At 40.8% G+C, this 20,263-nt stretch overlaps 2 protein-coding genes across 3 annotated transcripts in view; one reads left to right on the forward strand and one right to left on the reverse strand.

Moving 5' to 3' along the window:
- Positions 1-7,741: 7,741 nt before the first annotated feature.
- Positions 7,742-20,263, forward strand: part of LOC143510070 (uncharacterized) — a 39,954-nt gene continuing 27,432 nt past the window's right edge. Inside the window, exon 1 of one of the 2 annotated variants that reach the window (XM_076999076.1) lies at positions 7,742-7,988. The gene's annotated coding sequence lies outside the window, so the exon portion shown is untranslated. Of the gene's footprint in view, positions 7,989-18,708; positions 18,893-20,263 lie in introns of those variants that run through there. The other variant, XM_076999077.1, reaches the window with a different exon arrangement.
- On the reverse strand, positions 13,648-16,502 carry LOC143510072 (sterile alpha motif domain-containing protein 3-like). Its single transcript, XM_076999078.1, has 4 exons — positions 15,475-16,502; positions 15,115-15,267; positions 14,675-14,767; positions 13,648-14,313 (listed from the first exon to the last, which is right to left on the reverse strand). The coding sequence occupies exons 1-4, from the start codon at positions 16,474-16,476 to the stop codon at positions 13,996-13,998; spliced, it is 1,566 nt and encodes a 521-aa protein (XP_076855193.1). The 5' UTR covers positions 16,477-16,502; the 3' UTR covers positions 13,648-13,995.

Consider the following 20,263-nt stretch of genomic DNA (forward strand, 5'->3'; position numbering starts at 1 on the left):
ACCCCGGAGGAAACCCACGCAAACACGGGGAGAACATGGAAACTCCACTCAGATAGGGACTTGAACCCAAGACCCCAGTGCTGAGAAGCAAACATGCTTTCAGTTGCTCTGGTTGTCTCCCTCTTGTTAGCCTCAGCTGTTTGTCATTTGTGCCTGTATATATCCCTGGTTGTTTGCCTTATATTTGCTTGGAGTTTTTTATTATTTTATTATTTTATTGATTTGCCAATAAGTCAGTATTTCTACTTTAATTTTGTCTTTGTTCTCTTGGTTTGTTTGTTTCTTGCACTTGCATCCTGCCTCCTCAGATCACCTGATGTGATAGAAGGTAACTCAGGATAACAGGTGGGCAATGATGTCATTAAATGAGATACATTTATTGATAATGATAGACAGACTACTTAGAGTAGTCTCTCTATATATAAAGAGTCCATATGAAAGAAAGTCTGGAATACAATAAGGGATGTTATTGGTTCAGTAAATTGTTTAAAACATTTAAATATTAAAAATATTTTACATATACACTTTATTTTGAAATGGCACATAAAATCAGCTTGATCTTGACAGAGTGACACCATTAGGTGGTATTCTACCATTCTGTAGTGAAATTATTCTGTGCAATCAGTGGGATTCCTTTTAATAACAGTGTAAATGCAGAGTAAAATTGATCAAAATGATAATTTAGTGGGCCTTTATTTTGAAATGGCACATCACATCTGCTTGATCTTGACAGAGTGACACCTTTAGTTGGTATTCTATCATTCTGTAGTGAAATTATTCTGAGCAATCAGAAGGATTCTTTTTAATGACACTAAATGTAAAATTGATCAAATCTGGTCATTTGATGGACCTTTATTTTGAATTGACACATCAGATCTTCTTGATCTTACATGAGTGACACCTGTAGGTGGTATTCTACCATGCTGTAGTGAAATTATTCTGTGCAATCAGGAGGATTCTTTTTAATGACACTGTAAATATAGAGTAAAATTGATCAAATTGGTCATTTGATGGACCTTTATTTTGAAATGATGCATCAGATCTTTTTGATCTTGACTGAGAGACACATTTAGGTGGTATTCTACCATTCTGTAGTGAAATTATTCTGTGCAATCAGGAGGATTCCTTTTAATAACAATGTAAACATAGAGTAAGATGTATCAAATCTGATAATGTGGAGTGCCTTTACTTTAAAATGCCACATCAGATCTTCTTGATCTTTACTGAGTGACATCTGTAGGTGGTGTTCTACCATTCTGTAGTGAAATTATTGAGTGCAATCAGGAGGATTGTTATTAATGACCCTGTAAACATAGAATAAAGTTGATCAAATCTGGTAATTTGAGGGACCTTTACTTTGAAATGCCACATCAGATCTTCTTGATCTTGACTGAGTGACATCTGTAGGTGGTGTTCTACCATTCTGTAGTGAAATTATTGAGTGCAATCAGGAGGAATTTTATTAATGACCCTGTAAACATAGAATAAAGTTGATCAAATTGGTAATTTGAGGGACCTTTACTTCGAAATGCCACATCAGATCTTCTTGATCTTTACTGAGTGACATCTGTAGGTGGTGTTCTACCATTCTGTAGTGAAATTACTCAGTGCAATCAGGAGGATTTTTTTTAATGACACTGTAAACATAGAATAAAGTTGATCAAATCTGGTAATTTGAGGGACCTTTACTTTGAAATGCCACATCAGATCTTCTTGATCTTAGCTGAATGACATCTGTAGGTGGTGTTCTACCATTCTGTAGTGAAATTATTGAGTGCAATCAGGAGGATTTTTATTAATGACCCTGTAAACAGAAAAAAAGATCAAATCTGGTAATTTGAGGGACCTTTACTTTGAAATGCCACATCAGATCTTCTTGATCTTACATGAGTGACATCTGTAGGTGATGTTCTAACATTCTGTAGTGAAATTATTCAGGGCAATCAGGAGGATTTTTATTAATGACCCTGTAAACATAGAATAAAGTTGATCAAATTTGGTAATTTGAGGGACCTTTACTTTGAAATGCCACATCAGATCTTCTTGATCTTTACTGAGTGACATCTGTAGGTGGTGTTCTACCATTCTGTAGTGAAATTATTGAGTGCAATCAGGAGGATTTATTGTAATGACCCTGTAAACATAGAAAAAAAATGATCAAATCTGGTAATTTGAGGGACCTTTATTTTGAAATGCCACATCAGATCTTCTTGATCTTTACTGAGTGACATCTGTAGATGGTGTTCTACCATTCTGTAGTGAAATTATTGAGTGCAATCAGGAGGATTTATTGTAATGACCCTGTAAACATAGAAAAAAATGATAAAATCTGGTAATTTGAGGGACCTTTATTTTGAAATGCCACATCAGATCTTCTTGATCTTGACTGAGTGACATTTGTAGGTGGTGTTCTACCATTCTGTAGTGAAATTATTGAGTGCAATCAGGAGGATTGTTATTAATGACCCTGTAAACATAGAATAAAGTTGATCAAATCTGGTAATTTGAGGGACCTTTACTTTGAAATGCCACATCAGATCTTCTTGATCTTTACTGAGTGACATCTGTAGGTGGTGTTCTACCATTCTGTAGTGAAATTATTCAGTGCAATCAGGAGAATTTTATTTTATGACCCTGTAAACATACAGTAAAATTGATCAAATCTGGTTATTTGAGGGACCTTTACTTTGAAATGCCACATAAGATCTTCTTGATCTTAGCTGAGTGACATCTGTAGGTGGTGTTCTACCATTCTGTAGTGAAATTATTCAGTGCAATCAGAAGGATTCCTTTTAATAACACTGTAAATATAAAACGGTGTAAAAGTAACAAATGTAATAATTTAAATTTACTTTCAAGGTTTTCATTTTCATAGACATTAAATACAGATTGATTCATGATTTATTAGTTCTGAATTAAACGATTTACTTGTTTATTTATTGTTTTTTTTTACTCATTCTGTACACCATTTAGATTTAAATGTGGAATCACAGGCAGCATCACCCATTACCGTAATCTATGGTATACGCGTGTAACAGGGTAAAATAATAGGCGATGCTGTTGCTCTCAAAATTGGCTCCTTGGTCAGAATGGATACGCTTGGCAAATCCATAAATCAGAAAGAAGTCATTCCAGAGGTGGCGTGCCACTTGTTTGGCAGATTGGTTCTTGCAGGGAAAAGCATGGGCCATTTTGGTAAAGTGATCTGTCACAACCAGGACATCAACAGGCCTATTGCCTTGCTCAGCAGTCCAAAAATCTATGCAAACAAGTTCCATAGGCTCTGAAGTCACAATATTCTTGAGTGGTGCACAAGTGTGTGTATCAGGTGTCTTACTCACAATGCATCGAGGACAGGTCTTAACGTGGATCACAATGTCACGCTCCATGCCATTCCAAAAAAATCTTTGCCTTGCTAGAGACAGCGTGCGAGATTGGCCTTGGTGACCCGCTGCATCATGAATGCCATGCAAAACCTGCTTCTTCAAAGAGTCAGGAACTACAAACAGGAAAAGTTTCTTGTCGGTATAGCGATCTCGTTTCACCTTATACAACATACCGTGCCGAATGGTGAGTTTATTCCAATACTTAAGAAGGCGTGTAACACTACGAGGTTCAACAGAACCCTTGGCAATATGATTAGGTCCCTGCCTCCTCAGTCCAAAGCAAAGTGGCCAAGTCTGCTTCAGGTGTTGACCTTCTGCTATAATTGTACAGAGCATGAGACCACTGGCTTTGCACCGTTCTACCTTATGTTTGGGAGGGTCCCGCGGTTGCCTATTGATGTTGTCTTCCAGCATGCTCTTAACGACAGTAGTGTAGTGAGCCATCTCGACTTTGTGACTTGTTTGAAAAGAGACCTGTGTGAAGCTGCTCGGATAGTGCAGGAGAACACACTTAGAGAGCAGACGCGTCACGCTAAGCTATATGATCGCAAGGTGAAAGGATCCCCTCTGGTTGTTGGGGACAGAGTGTTGCTTGCCAACAGAGGCGAGAGAGGGAAACGCAAGACTGCGGACAAGTGGGAGTCGACTCCTTATGAGGTCATGTCTGCTAGGTCAGCTATTAATGTCTACAGGGTCAAGAACACTCTTTCAGGAACAGAGAAAGTTGTTCACAGGAATCTTCTCTTGCCTGTCAGTTTCCTACCTATAGACAGTGATATGTTGACGACGCCTGAAGAGTCATGCAGCGATGCTGTTGGACGCCAAGATGCTTCATGCCCTTCAGTACATAAGGATTTGGAAGACAGGAGCTCACGTACTGCCGCCTGGCTCATGCAATGCGATAACACTGATGTTGACAATGTGGACAGGACCGTTGAGCCTCAAGCCGTGTCTGATCAACTTTGCTCTGTTCTGGACACTCACTCTAGTTCTCTACCCAGTAGCTCTGACCATTCTGCCTCTTGTCACGTTAGTGTATGTTCCATGGACGGTGATGTAGGGCCTCAACCTGCGCCTAGTGCTTTACTTGATCACATTCTGCCTGACATTTCCTCCACAACGCACACTGCCACTCAAGAACCTGTGATCTGCTCACAGCCCATTCCAACTTACAGTAGGTTTGGCAGAGTTGTTAGGCCCCCTGCACGTCTCATTTGTGACATGAATGACCAAGTTGTATATAATTCTGATTTTGCATCTAGTTCTCTGTTCCAATTTGTGAAGGATGCTCTCTCGCTTTGAGCCCTAGGTCTGCAAATGTCTAGTTATGTCTATTGAGCTTAGGTGATGCTCTATTTGAGTGATTGAAACAATGCTTTCTTGTGAGAGGTGTAAAGGGCACCTTTTCTGTCTGTGTTGAGTGAAGAGTTTGGTACCACTTCTCTCTCGCACACTCCTTGGAGGAGAGTTTTCTAATTGACATGTGTTAGCTACGTTTCAACAGTACACTTGTTTATGTAAATGTATTTATTTTTGCTGTTGTTGATGTTTTCACCTAATCTTTTAGCAGAATTTCAGGGAGGTGTATGTAACAGGGTAAAATAATAGGCGATATGAAATTCTTGCTAAAAGGGAGTTTTGGCACCACCTACTTGACGTCAGCGCTGTGCAGTCCCGCTAAAACTAAGGTTTCTGGAATATTCTCGGCAGAATAGACCATACACTGCTGCGAGTAAGTACTGTTCTGCTCCGCCAAAGCACATAAAAAATTACAAGCTGATTATAATGACGAATTTACGCTAATAAGTTTATAGCAGTATTTTTATTAAACATATACAATCATAAACAGAGCTATGGTCACGGATGGGCATTTCATAGGCGGTTTATAACCAGAATGTCCAGATGCTGGTATGGTTCGCTAATGCTTAATTTTCCCATGCGGGCAGGAAAGGCTATAACTGCGCGCTATGAGACAATACTAGGTGTGGTCATACTCCATGTTCGTTTACAGGTGAGCAAATATTCTTGGTTTAACTTTGTCATGTTCATTTTATTTTGTTTTATGACGAGGGAATTGACCGCTAAGTGTTAGCAATTATTTCAGAATAAAATATGCGGTCGCGGTAATCCTCAAGTTGAACTAAGACAGGATGATTGTGTCTACTGCAATGTTGTTATTAATGTAATTGCTTGGATGATGCAATTTGAGAGCTCACTGCATCACGCTATTAAGCGGATGTATATTAAGTATTATACATTAATATTCGCGGCAGAATAGACCATACACTGCTGCGAGAAAGGCTATAACTGCGCGCTATGAGACAATACTAGGTGTGGTCATACTCCATGTTCGTTTACAGACTATTTACTGCTGCAAAACGACATTAAAGAGAAGCCTGTCATCCGCAACCTGGTGTCTGTCGTGACTGGGACGGGGACGTGGACCATAGGTCACACGCGCAACTTCGCAATTTTTTCGGGGGCTGGCTTGACCGCAGTGAACAACAGCACTTTGGCTGCAACGGTCCTCTTTTGCTCTTTCCGAGTGGACCACTTAAAATAATATCCATCCATCATCGCTGTCCAGGTCGGGGCGAGACGTGATTTGTGCAAACTGGTCGTCACTTTGGCAGGGTTGCCAACTCTCACGCATTGAGAGTGAGACACACGCATTTGACCGTTTTCACCATTGACTGTATATATAAGTGGACTGGACGACGCGAGTGAAAAGTGAAGCCTCCGTGAGTCAGCTGCCCTCTAGTGGCTGGCTGCAGTACAACTTTAACCCCGCCCATTCCCATGTAAGTGAACGGGCCGGACGAGAAACTTTGAATTTTTATTACACGTAAAATAAGTTTTTTGAGCAATTATATGTTGTCAATTCTATAACACCCCATTGCGTTAGTATCGCTCCCAGTGTTTTTCTCTATGATAAACAAATTTTATAGAAGTTATTAAGTCTTATTTAAAGGGGTGTGACGATAAGGTGATTGACAGTTAATAGCTGCGTTGTTTGACATCTAATACCAGACGCTCAAACGTGAACGCGCTCAACATCAAAACTCTCGACAGCAGTATTAAAACCTTTTACGTTTCTTTATTTTGTAAAACGTCAAAAGTGTCTATACTGGTGGGCGTATCCTAACGAATGTCGGGGCGGAGATACGGTCTCTGGCGGAGATACTGTCCTGCCTACCGGTTCTAATGCGCATGCTCTGGCTCCAATTTTCAAGATGGCAGCGTCCGTGCGGCCATCTTGGTGGCTTCAAAAACTCACAATGGGAGTCAACGGTGACGTACCGTCCATTATACATACAGTCACTGGTTTTCACATGCTCTCACACCACACTTGCGATATCTCACGCCGAAAATAAAAAACTAGTTTATTTACGTCTGATCCACATCCAATGAGTTACTTGTTCGCTCTGGCGCCAACCGCCGACGATCGATAGATATAACACTTAATTTGTATCCATATTACGTTCATCTCTTTTAAACAAAGTACGCAGCAAACATCGTGAACACACCACTTTTGAATAAGGAACCAACTTCAGCCGCCGAATAATGAGTTGCGAACAAGTAACCAAACGAATCTGAAACTGCGAATAAGTAACCAACTTCAGCGCCGTTTGCAAACGCGAGTAATGGAAAGGATGCGTGTAATGGACAGTAATTCACAGCAGTAAGAAAAACATTTGGACTAAAATCACCAAATTATTATCTAAAATTCCACCTTAAATAGTCCCACCATATTCTTTGATGAATCCACGTACGCAGCAGTCGGTGCGTGCGGGAGAGTAAAAAGATTGATTATCAATAAATGCCCTTAACCCTATAAAAACACTACACTATAAAAATGGGCACATGATTAGTGCCCATTAGAGATTAGAACACACACGGTCTTCAGTTACTGTCCTCAGCGAGCAGCGGGTGCTGCCGTGAGCCCCGCCCACAACACTCACAATGCAGTCTGACAGTCAGAGCAGACCCGCACCGCTCCACGTCCACGCTGCAAATGAACTGCGCATGCCCAAAGCCGCCGCTGATTGACCCGCCCCGTATTTACAGAGTCGCATGTAAATATAAATGCGTCTTCAGAGTAATACAAAAGAAATCACTGAATTTAACTCACACAGTCTCAGTCAGTCACTCTAACATATTTAGGTTTTTTTTTTTTTTACAATTTTTTTCTCTCCCACAACGTTATTCTTTTACTGATTCAAAAACAGGTATTATGCAAATTAGGCAATGACGCCATTTTGTGACTTTTAGGACAGCCAATAGCGACTTTCCTTACTGAGGAGCCGGCAACGCTGCTCTTACAGACAGAAAAGAGACTTTGATGAATCCACGTACGCAGCAGTCGGTGCGTGCGGGAGAGTTAAAAAAGATTGAGTATTAATCTTTTTACACGAGTATTGCTCCAAATCAATAGCAGCGTTGGTATCGATATTTGGATCTATCCGCCCACCTCTACCTACCATCAACATCGGACATTACAGACCACAGGTTTCCTTATTCTCAATATCAGCATCGGGCGTTTAGTGGAGTTGCGCCTATTATCGTGTTGGTGTTTGGAAGTGTTGGACTACTGGTTGACCTGTAAGTACTTAACTTAGTAATACGTACCACAAACACCTTTTAACCAAATCTTTTAACCACACTATTTTGTTCGTTCCGTTACCTCACGGTTGAATCTCGTGTCTTGACTAAGTTGGTGGAAAATTCAATGTGTTAAACTGTTTTTATAATTGATGTTCTAGCGCGAACTAACCCAGCCAGATAACGTAGCTACTTATTTGATACTATACGAATATAATTATATTTGGTTCTTTTGTTTAGTAGCTCAGTGGTTCCTGTTACAAATATAAAAGCTTATATGCTGGTTATATTGTCCGGTTTTATTACAGTAGCTTTAATGTACGATTTAATTGATTTTATGCTGTTATAGTAGATGTATTGTAATGTTACATACATTTGATTTAGTTATTCGTTGAAGTATTTTTACGTTTAGGTTTATGCTTATATGTGTTGCGCTTTTATCTCCCTAGCGCAGCATGTTTGTTGATGCAAAAGTAAAAATCACCAGTCTTTTGTCTTTTAACTTTTTATTACAACCAAGTTAAAATACAGAGATCTCTGGAGAGTACACAACAAACGCCTAAACTACTCTACTCTGTGTTATTCGTATGGCTTTGTGTGTAGGTCTGAAAACAGACTGTTTTCACCTCTTCTTTATAGTAGAAGGGGTAGTATCGCCCCCACCCTTTCTGATCTGTGATTGAATCTCCCAATGTCTGAAAACTTGTCTGCGTGTTTCTCAAAATAGATTACATGCCAGTCACTCTCGGAGGCGGACAAAGTACTCAATTTCATTACTTGAGTCAAAGTACAGACACCGCTGGTCAAATGCTACTCAGATACAAGTGAAAGTTGCATGTTCAAAATCTTATTAAGTGAAAGTACTGAAGTACTTGCTTTTAAAAATACTGAAGTATTAAAGTACACCTTCCTTCACATGTGTAATGTTTCCATTGCCACAACCTAATGCCTGACGAGCTTCTAGATGCTGCAGAAAAAGGAACTGTAGAATGTTACAGAATAAAACAACTCAACTGCCAAAGCAGTTGTTTATTTTATATCAACTTTAATACTACCCATCATAAACAGCTACGTAGTGTTGACGAGACAGACAAAACAAAATAGTCAGTCAACTGATGACCTCACAATTTTGCTGGAGGTGAGCTCTACAATCATCTGTGTGTATGTGGGCATTTATGTATAAACACATAAATTTGCTGTGTAAAGAATGTACATGGTTTGCTTAGAAAAACACCTGTGTCCCAAGCAACTGCTTGAAAAGCAACAGGGCTTCCATATTACATTGTTGTAAATGTGAAAAACATATCACTGACGGTTCATTTCATGCGTGTCTAGGAGACGCATGTGTTTGTGTAATGTCTGTACATGCTTGAATCAATGTACTTTTAAACAGACTTGATAACTGCTTCAAATGCAGTTGGAACACATACCAAGTTATCACAGGTCCCAAACAGGAGCTTTTCAAACTGCCCAACAGCGACAGACAGACAGACAGACAGACACTGACTGACTGACTGACTGACTGACTGACTTCCAGTAGCAGACAGACAGAGCACACCGGGTTATAAAGGGAAGAAAAATGTACAGTAAGTAGAAAATTATACAGTAAGTTACACAGTATAAAAAAGCTAAAGTGAAAAAATAATATAATAACATAGACTTCTTGTGTGCCTATGTAAGGAGGTAGTGCAGTTGGCTACTAAGTGGCTGTGCAGATTGCGACGCTGACTGATGCCAGACATGCAGATAGTGCAGTATGAGGGTACATGACAAAAATTACAACAGCAAAAAGTTAGCAGTGGAACAATGTACAATTAATAAACAGATTCACAAATGGTGTAAAAGTGAGAAGTACAGATTAAAAAAAAGAAGAGAATAACGGTATGGTACCAGGAGGGTGTTACATATGATATGGGGATATGTCCAAAAGAGTGACCGGGGTGGAGGTGTCACATAGTTTGTATTCTGCTGTGCTGAGAGGAGTTGAACAGTCTTATGGCCTGGGGGACAAAAGACTTCCTGAGCCTGTCGGTGAAGCAGGACTGGGACAGCAGTCTGCCGCTGAATGAACTCTTCTGCCGGGTGATCGTGTTGTGCAGAGGATGGTGACCATCCAGCTCTCGAACCAGCTTTCCTCACCAGTCTGTCAATACGTCCAGCATCCCTCTTGCTGATGCTGCCTCCCCAACACACTACAGCATAAAAGAGGACGCTGGCAAGGAACTTGTAAGACTTCACCATCTCCACATCGACCCCATCAATGGAGACTGGCTGCTGAGAGGGCCTAGACCTTCTAAAGTCTACGCACATCTCCTTGGTTTTGGTGATGTTCAGCTGTAGATGGTTAGCTTTGCACCACACCACAAAGTCCTCAATCAGGCTTCTATGCTCCATCTCCTGTCCATTACACACACACCCCACAATTGCAGTGTCATCAGAGAACTTCTGAATGTGGCACGACTCCGAGTCGTGTTTGAAGTCTGATGTGTACAGGGTGAACAGGACTGGAGAGAGGACGGACCAGAAGCTGGTTCTCTAAGTTGCGTGGGCTGATTGCTGCTCGCTTTGGCCTGAAGATCAAACCAGCTGCACTAAAAAGCCCCTTACACGCTGCAGAGGCAGGCAGGGCTGTGTTTAACTTAAGAGAGAGGTTACAAACGGGAGAATAAGCTGATAACATGGTTACACTTTCAGTTGAACATGTTAGGTATGCATCCAGCAGTTTGACTGTCTCCTGTGTGTGCGTATGCCCGATATTAAAGAATAAATCCTCTTCATCAGAAGTGCTTGAGGAGTCAGCAGGATGAAGACCCTCATCATGGTCAGGAAGATGTTCCTTGATGTAATTCAGGCCTAAATCAAAAACAATTCTAGCTTTACCATGAGTTTAATGAGTTAACCTATGAAAATTACAGTTTCCGTTTTCTTCAAGAGTAGGCCAAATTAGAAAATTGGACATTTACAACATCTTTCTCACCAAGCTTGAGGACATCCTCATCGTTGGTCCAGGGGGTTTTAATTTTCGGATTTAGAATAGCTGCTGCAATTGGCTCCGGATCAGACATCATACTGCCAAACTGTTTCCTCAAACCACCCAGAACAGCATCAACTAGTGGCTTGCAGAACCTCAGTGATGGTCTCATTTTCTCAATCTTGGTGATGAGGGTGGTGATTGTGGGGAGCAGCCATCCCATCTGAACGTCCAATTCTCCTTGCAATATATTTATTGCTTTTGCAACTGGGCTCCCTCGTGGTGGTGGAATATTCACTCAAAATGGCCATGTCAGCTGGAGTATACCTAAAACACAATAAAGCAAAAATAATTCTCCATCAGCTTCCACAGGAATTAGACATACATTTGAACATTCTTCCTAGTGTCTGTTACTTGTTAACAAATGATGGTTTAATGTGGCATGCATTTCTATAGGCAATGAAACCATTAGGAGACAAAAGCTTATTTCTTACATGGGAACTTTGATTTCAGCACAGAGCTCCCTCATGGGTCCTTCCCCATGATCCCTAAGGATCCTCACAATGCGCTCCACAGCCAAATATAAAGAATTCCATCTTGTTTTATTGGGCTGTACCAGCTGAAACTTGCAGTGCTTTTCAACAGACTCTGCAGCAGGAGTAGACCTCGAAGTCTTGTTCCATAGAGCCTGGGACTTGGAGAAGGCTGACCTTGAAAGTTTCTTGTAAGCCTCCTGTACTGTTTGCATTCTCAACATCTACAGTGGAAACCGAATTCAGCAAGTGGCAGGCACACCGATGATGTTTTGGCAATTGTCAGTTGTGGTTCTGACTATTTTCTGACGAATTTCATACTCTGTGTGTATGTCATTGATTGCATTTGCCAAGACATCAAATGTATGAGGACCCTTTATCCGCCTACATGCAAGTGCAACAGAATGTCTCTCAAAACTGGACGGATCCAGCCAGTGTGCAGTCACACCAATAAAACTCCTCCTTCTCACAGTCCAACAGTCAGTTGTTATGGCAATTTATGCAATCTTACTCATTGCCTCTTTCACTCTTGCCTTCATCTTTATCATGGCTGTGTCAATTCTGCAGCAAACTGTAGTTCGAGACATCACTATATTGTTTGACTGCAAGTCCAGGACTAAGGCCTGGAATGAGGGTTGTTATACAAGGGAGAAAGCTTGGAGACCTTGGACGATGAAGTGGATTATAGAGTTGTCTACTGTTTTCTGAGATACTTTCCTTGTGTCCTCAAGCTTTAATTGTTTGACACCTGAAGACGCCCCAAAATCAGTTTTTCTCTTGGTTAGCTCACTATTTCATGAGCTGAACATTGTCTCCTCTACAAAAGACAATGTACAATTTAACAGTTAGCCTAGTTAAAAAGTATTATACATCCTACCAAATTCACTTTGGGCATATTAATCATTGTCTTTGATAATAATCCATAAGGATGTACATCATTCAGGTAGTGGTAGCAGAAAAGTTTTAACCCACACGGTTTCCCTTATTGATGTTTCCGTAGTTTTAATTACTTGCCAATATAATGTTAACATATGTTTATAGTTATCCTAGCAGACCTAGCAGTGGAGTGAGCAGGCAAAGTCATTTCACTAGCCTTACTGCAAAGCTCCTCTGACTACATAGAAAATGGTCACTTAACAAAAAACATTTAGGCTACATACTGTAATATGCTTCCTCATGTTGGACGGTGAATTCTTGTATGCAGTGATATAGTTTGTTTTTGGCAAACAAAGCATGCATTTAAAACGATAGGAATCATTCACCAGTTCAGAAAACTGGAACGTTTTGTCGAGATACGGCCATGGGTGCAAGTACTCGAAAGAGCATGTTCCATCACCGCCGTCTCCGTCCATGTTGCTGTTATTTAGGAAAAGAACGACTAGCGACACCGAACTTGATTTTACACCTCACAGACACATCCTTGATTGCTGATAGGCTGTCACCTGTGAAAATACCATCGGGGGAGGGGAGGAGAGTTCTGTGTGGAAGTAACGAGTAATGAGAGCTGAACAGAAATGTAGTGAAGTGATAAGTACTAGGGGTGTCACGATTTCGATATTTAATCAAAATCTATCTTGAGCCTAGAAGTCAAAAAGGTCATTGACGATCCCTCCCTCTAAGCTACGCAAGCACCCACACACTGTAAACCCAGATAAGTAGACTCTACTTAAAAAAACTGAGGTAACTCGTTGCCTTAAATTTTTTAAGTAATGAAGCATTAGTTAAGTAAGTGAATTGGACTACGTTCAATGTACTTGAAGCTTCTAATGGAATGGAATAGAACATTTAAGTTGAATGTACTAATAACCAAGTTACAGTAACTAAAGATACTTAGTTTATACAACCATTCCCCACCCATTTATTTAACTCAGCTTGTTTAGTAAGCATTACTACATCACTAATTCAACTAAATGGTGTATTCTAACAGAACAAACTTACATTTTTTAGCTTCTGAAACTCAAAATATGTATTTCAATCAATAGAGCCATGTAAAATACATACAACTGCAGCATTACATTGATCCAAATTTTTATTTTATTGAACATATCCTTTTTTCAAAAACAAAAGAAAAAAACAAAAGAAAAAGCCATGCCCTTAAAGGCTGTATACTGTATTTCTTAGTGATGGCATGAAAAGAAAAAAAAATTTCTTGTACTCTTACATTTTTGCTAACAAACAGGCAAGATAAAACTCAGCCCTGCTGAACACTGGCATCTGCAAATAACAAATATGTCTATGTAAAAAACCAAAAAGTGTGTGAGAATGAACAGGAGGGTGAACAAAATAACTGACAGTATACCCACCTAGAGTTCACACTAACCCCTCCTCACAACTCCCCATGCTTTCTCTAACCCCCATGCAACATCATTTTTTAATCTGTCCTCAGCTTATCCTCTCTCTTCACGACCATACATTCCCTTCATAACTAGCAAACGCTGAAGGCCAAGACACAATAAAAAAATTAAAACCTCACATTTGACTTGGGGAGAGGAGATTCTGGATCTTACATTGCAAGCTGATTCTTGAGTGTTTGAAGTTTAGGTTTCAGATCCGTCTTACCCAAGTTCAGAAGTATCTGCTGAATAAAATCAAAAGTGTTCTTCATGTACTTTGGGTAATTGAGATGAAGTGCGTAGGTAAGTCCAAAGACAATGTACATGGCTTGGGGCAGGCTCTCAACAGCCATCACAATGTTTCCCTCCAAGATGATTCCCACTGAGGTTGCATTGTGGTGAAGGGACTGCGTGTGTGGAGTGATGTTTTCCCGTTCATGGCAGAGGATCCCCACTGGAACATCACAGTACAAACCCCCCTCACCATCCTGCAAGAAAGAATAGTGCACAATATCACATCACCATGACAACATTGTGCTACAAACAGCCTCAATAGGTACAAAGCCCATGTCAGCCGTGTCCAGTGTCTGCCCACTGCAGCGACTGCTATAGAAAATCACTCAGGACAGGTGCGAGAGGCCTCCACAACTGATTTGGAGTGAACACAGGTCACAGTTTTGGAGTTTGTCTCCTCCAGAGAAGTTTTTTTTAATAATAAAGAAACTATTAACACATGCACACCTTAAAATAATACGTATAGTAGGGAGAAAACAGTGGAGGCAGAGGATGGGGAAGCAAGGGGGAGGGGGGATGGAGGAGAGGAGGTAGAGAAGAATCAAAGTTGCTTACAAAGCAGGCCTTGAAGAAGGCAGATGGATTATCACCGAGAATGATGGGAAGACCCCTCAGAACAAGGCATCTGGCTTCTGTCACATCCGAAGCCTGGTGGATTGAGAGAGAGCAGAGAGGATATCACACACTTAACACAGGGTCCATGTGTTACCCTGTGTTACAAGCACAGTCTTTTACATACTGGACCCCACCTGGTAACTCACACAGTGTTCTTGACATGATGCATACAGGTAGTTATTTGCCTACCTCATCTACAGATCAACTGTAAAACCTGGCAAACTAATGTGATAGATGGTAATTAATTACTCTGACGGGACTGAGGAGTTAGTTTAGGCAACTCCATTACATATAGGCTACGAAATATCAAGGAAAAGAAAGCATCTGCAAACAGGATAGCTCACATTATCAGTACATTTATTTACACATGTTCTACTAACCTTTGTTTGTTGCATCAGGTCAGCCAAAACCTGCCCTGTGAGCCCCCTCTTTGCCTTGAAGATTTCCATGAGCCTAGGACTGTGATGGTCAAGGGCCTCATAGAACTCCAGTCTCAGGCTCTTACCAGCCACCCTGCTGAACTCCAGACACACCTGAAACATGTAAAAATACAACATGTACATGGTCACAAGAGTTGATATGAGCTTTTTATGTAACAACCCAGAGTGCATTTTGATGAGTTCAACAATAAACTAAATTACACCAATAATGGATTTGTGGCCACACCTTAATTTTTTAAATCTAATGTCACCACAGAAGTTCTATAGAATACAGCATATGAGACAAATCTATAGGCCTACCTGTTGTTCAGTAAAGAGAGCCGGCCAACGTTGACATATCTGGTTGATGGCAGGCTTGTCCTTCACAACTTCATTCCGTCTAAGAGCGAATGTCAAATCCATCTTCTGCTTGATGAGAGCTCCATTTGGGGTTTTCTTTTTCATTTCTTCTACCATGAACTGTCGAGCATCTTCAAGGGTAGAGTCATCCTGTCCATCTGGATAATCGGGTAAGTAATTAACTTCTCCTCTCCTTGGTTTTTTGATTCTCTTGTTAGGTGGGTCTCCACAAGGAGAGTGCTTTCCATGTTTACCGCCGTTCACAGTGACATCACGGTGACCCAGCAGACGCATTTTTGTTCTGTAATTACCCATCTTGAATTTCAAGCTGTTTTTCCAACCACTCCAGCCGGACACTGATCCTTGTTCTTTGAGACATGGGTGTGCTCGCACCAGTGCTGAGGCAACAGCTTCAAATTCTGCATTTGTTGGGTATGCTTTCAAGGCATATATGGTCTCGGCCAGCCTCTCAAGAATGTCATGTTTGAGCTCTTTTGACGGAATGAGGTGTTTTCCATCCCTAAGATGGAGCAGGTTTGCTTGACGCAGCCTATATTCCACATCCACAGAAAACTTCGGTATATACAGATCAAATACCTCTGGCCACTGGCGTTGTCTTTCCTGAGAAGAGTTGGAAATTATGTCTGTGTCTGCCTGGCTGAAGGTGTCACTTATTTCTTCACTCGATGTTAAGCATGGTGTGGGCGCCTCCACAAGAGAAAGAATTGGCATGATTTTAAGAGTAGGTCGCTCAGGCAGCTCTGAAATGTCTGTTAGATTGCACAGTTCGTTGTCAAAAGTAGGATCTTTAAACTGTAAACTGAAGCTATAGTTTATTTGAAGAGCATCTTTAAGGGAGTCAATCAAAAGGTCAACTGTATCAGGTTTTGTCTTCAGTTCCACCTTCCTTATGTCTGCTTCAGTGAGGATAACTCTCACAAGCAGTCTCTGTTGCACTTCCATCTGAGAAGAAAGCGATTGGTCAGCACAGAATATAACGTTTGAGAGTCACCATTAGTTTCCCACTTATTCTGTATGTGGAAAGGGGGAAAACATCGTTAAGTTCTGATAGTGGAAGCACACACAGGGGCAGGGTTACATCGGAGTAGCAAACTTCATATGACCTAAGGTGCTCGTGGTACCATGCACTCATTACTCTGCACACAAACATGATTTCTGTATTAACTGCAACAATGTGTGTGATCTGTCTAAACTCAGGGAGACCTGAGCAGGATCCAGCAGAGACTACCATATCTGGCTTGTATTTAACTCCATCTACACAGACAGATGATGTTACAAGAACTGCTGCTGGCTTGTGGATTTTCTGACTGAATACTCTTTGGATGTTCTCCGGGAAAGAAGATACAGAGACTGTAGTGACCTTCTCCATCTCAACAGAAGGTTTGAAAAATGAACTTGAGTCCAAATGATAGCTGACTGCTTTTTGATGTTTCACAGCAAGTGTAAGGGCTACATTCCTGTAGTTCTGAGCATCACGGATAACCCTTTTGAAAAATTTGTGCTTGCCCTCAAAGCGCATAGTCCACAAATCACACAGTGGTCCAAATGCTTTAATAAGTTGAGGGTAATGTTCTATAAAGTGGTGTTTTGGTCTTAATTTAAACTCTGGGAATGTAGACTGCAGTAGTTCTCGGTGTTCAGCTAACTTGCACTCCAGAAAGTAGAGTGTCTCTTCAGTAAACCTGGGGGTGACTACTAACTCCACAATGTCCTTGACAAGCATGAGAACCTCCCATGCCTTTTCCCCAGGCGGAACATACTGACCAACAAGAAATGGAAGGAGCCTAATTAGGCACCAGTTTTCATGCGCATTTCCCCCGATTGTGCCTTTTGTGGAGAAGCCTTTTGTAATAGGCTGTGGCTGATCAGTTTTGTCAGTAAAGGTGTATGTAAATGACCTGATAGCCCGATTAACTGTTTCTAGATCAAAATATCCCTTGGAAATCAAATCTGAAATGCACAAAGACAGTTCTACTGGGACAATGCCCTCCAGAAGATCATGCATGAGGTCAGGAGGATAACCTTTAACAACATGAAAGTGTTCCAGTTTTGCAGTCAAGGGGCACTCTCTTTTCACACCATATGTTCTACTCAGTTCTGGGTTTCCCATCACTTCCTGCACTTGTCTGTCATGCCTGTCTTTGTCTCTGAGCTCAAAAGCACCAGAGCGTACGTCTTGTTCTTGAGTGTCACTTCTACTTGCCATGCAGACTCTGCAGAACTTATCAACAGAGAAGCTTTCGTAGAATCCAGCTAGTGCATGAGCACCTAGGTTGTCAGCAGCTACATATAAAACAGTTCCTTTCACACTTGCACCTAAGGCCTCTATGTAAACACCATCTTTTTCAAGTGACATCAGATCATATATAAGTGGTTCCAGCACTTTAGCATAACCACATCCTTTTACAGTGGTTGTGTTGCATATAAGAGCAAGCTGGATAGAGTTGAGGGATGCTCTATATTTTGCAGGCATATTGGCAATTACCCAGTACACCGCACACATCTTATGTTTTTTCTTTGATGTTCCTAACGGATTGGCGATTTCAAAGTCATCGATGTACAGCCCAATGGCAATTGTGAACTCATCACTATTAAGAATGCCATTTTCTCTGAAGTATGTACCATCCACATAAGATCTGTATTCATTTGGAACATGCATTTCTTCAGACATTGCTTTATCTAAAACATCTGTCTTACTCAGTAACTTCTGCAGCATTTGCTGTATGGGAACATATACAACCGATTTCTGATCTTTGTCAACTACGTACTCTATAGGCATTACCAGTGGAAATTCTTTAGACACATACGATGCTCTCCTTTTTGTGGTTGCTAAGGAACCATCTTTGCTGCAAAATGCTGTCATTACATTGGTCAATGAAACAGCACTGCTCACCTGCTTCACAATGTACTCATCTATTTCAGAATCATACTCCTGAAGAATCATCTTCACCTTATGCTGCAGAAGTGGCTCTGACAACTTATGTATATCACAAAGCTGTTTTATAATTTCCTGTACAGAGCGCTCAGGTATGTGGAGGATAGTCTGCATCTTTAAAAAAAGAGCAGCCATGTTGTGCTCCAACTGCTTTTCGAAATCATGAAGCTCTATCTCTGAAACATCTTCACTGACACTGTCTGTCTCCTCTGTGTTTTCAACTGGCAGTGGCTCATCTGCAACATCACTGTCTTTATTGTAATCACTCATGTCAACTATTTCGTTCTTGAACATCTTCCAGTTGTCTTCTCTGTGTGCTTTACTTTTATGTGCATTGAAAGTTGAATACACACTGCTCTGAAATCTACAGCCTGCATATGGACACTGAACCTTTTGGTTAACTTTCAAGTGTCTGCTTCGGAGGTGAGTGAAAAAGTCTGATTCAGAGCAGGGTTTACTGAAGTCACACAACTGACAGCTGAATTTAAGCGCTTCATTTTCTCCTGGTTGTTCCTCATGAGTTTTAGAGTGAACACGAGATATGTGTGCTTTAAGGCTGTTTAAGGACTTGAATGTGCACAAACAGTCCTGGTGCAAACAAGGCAATGGTGCTGTCCTTGTGTAACTTCCATGTTTTAAACGGTAGTGTTTGAATAGCTGCGCCCTTTTCTCGCTAACAAAAGCACAATATTTACACTTCCACTCCATCTTCAGCTAGAGTTAGATGAGCTAAGGAAAACGACAGTTAGCTAACAGCTTCTGAAAATAACTAATAGCCTAACTCTCCAAATGAACACAATAGCTACATGGCATTAACTAAATGAAAACAGTTTTTAAAAAAGGCATAACAGCCAAGAGTGGAATTAACTGCAAATTAACCAAGCTAAATCGAGAAAATAAACCTAAATAATTATGTGAGCTAGTCTGCTAGTCAACTTACCACGATGTTTGTTAAACAGTGTCTAGCTGCGTGACCGTCTCAACTGAACGTTAAGTTCACTGTCTGGAAGCAGCAGGAGTGTGCCCAAAGCAGACGGTTCAAATTGTTCTGACGAAGTTCAATTGTTCTGACTCCGGGCTCATTCATACAACACACTAAACTGCGCACACTTTGCGGGACGTTCGTTGGAGAAAACTGGCGTTAACTGGATTTTTGGCGGGTCGTGACATCATTGCATTACTATTAGTAACAGGCAAAACTTGATGATATTGAGTTGTCTGAGCTCAAACCAATGATTGCAATAAAATGGGCTTTTTAAAAAGTACAGTTTACTCAGAATTCATAATTAATGTAAAGAAATAACAGGTTTAAGTACAACAAACTCAATTTGTTTGAGTAAAAATATTGATTGGACTTAAAAAACACAATTACTATAAGAATAGACTTGAAAAAGTTCACCTTAATCAGAATTAGCTAGTAATGTCAATAAATTACACCGATTTAAGTAATATGAACTCAATCTCTTTGAGTTGAGTCAAAATCTGGGTTTACAGTGCACTACGCAAAGTAAAGCCTGGTTTATACTTGGAGCGGCGTGAGGGTCAGCGCGCCGAAAATGACGTAATCTCGGTGGCTCCGCCCGTGCGCGAGGGTCTCGCGCACTGGCGATTCGCGAGGTCGTGCACCTCTCGAATTTTGTAACTTTGCGCACCGCGCTTCAGCGCAGTGAACCAAGTCATGTTTGCTGGGCTCATATGGATTAAAGCACGTGTACGTCACTTTCAAGGTCCATTTCAATAATTGCCAGCACGTTAAACCTAGTTAAGTTAAATATTTATACATATACTCGTAAT

This window comes from Brachyhypopomus gauderio, chromosome 3, assembly GCF_052324685.1.
Source record: "Brachyhypopomus gauderio isolate BG-103 chromosome 3, BGAUD_0.2, whole genome shotgun sequence".
NCBI classification, from domain to species: domain Eukaryota; kingdom Metazoa; phylum Chordata; class Actinopteri; order Gymnotiformes; family Hypopomidae; genus Brachyhypopomus; species Brachyhypopomus gauderio.

Bases quoted from the DNA above. Each gene is read 5' to 3' on its own strand.
- LOC143510072 (XM_076999078.1), bottom strand. From the start codon at position 16,476: ATGGAAGTGCAACAGAGACTGCTTGTGAGAGTTATCCTCACTGAAGCA. The intron at 14,768-15,114 runs GTTAGTAGAACA...TCAATCCACCAG, and splicing joins ACCTGATGCAACAAACAAAG to GCTTCGGATGTGACAGAAGC. The intron at 14,314-14,674 runs GTAAGCAACTTT...TCTTTCTTGCAG, and splicing joins CCTTCTTCAAGGCCTGCTTT to GATGGTGAGGGGGGTTTGTA.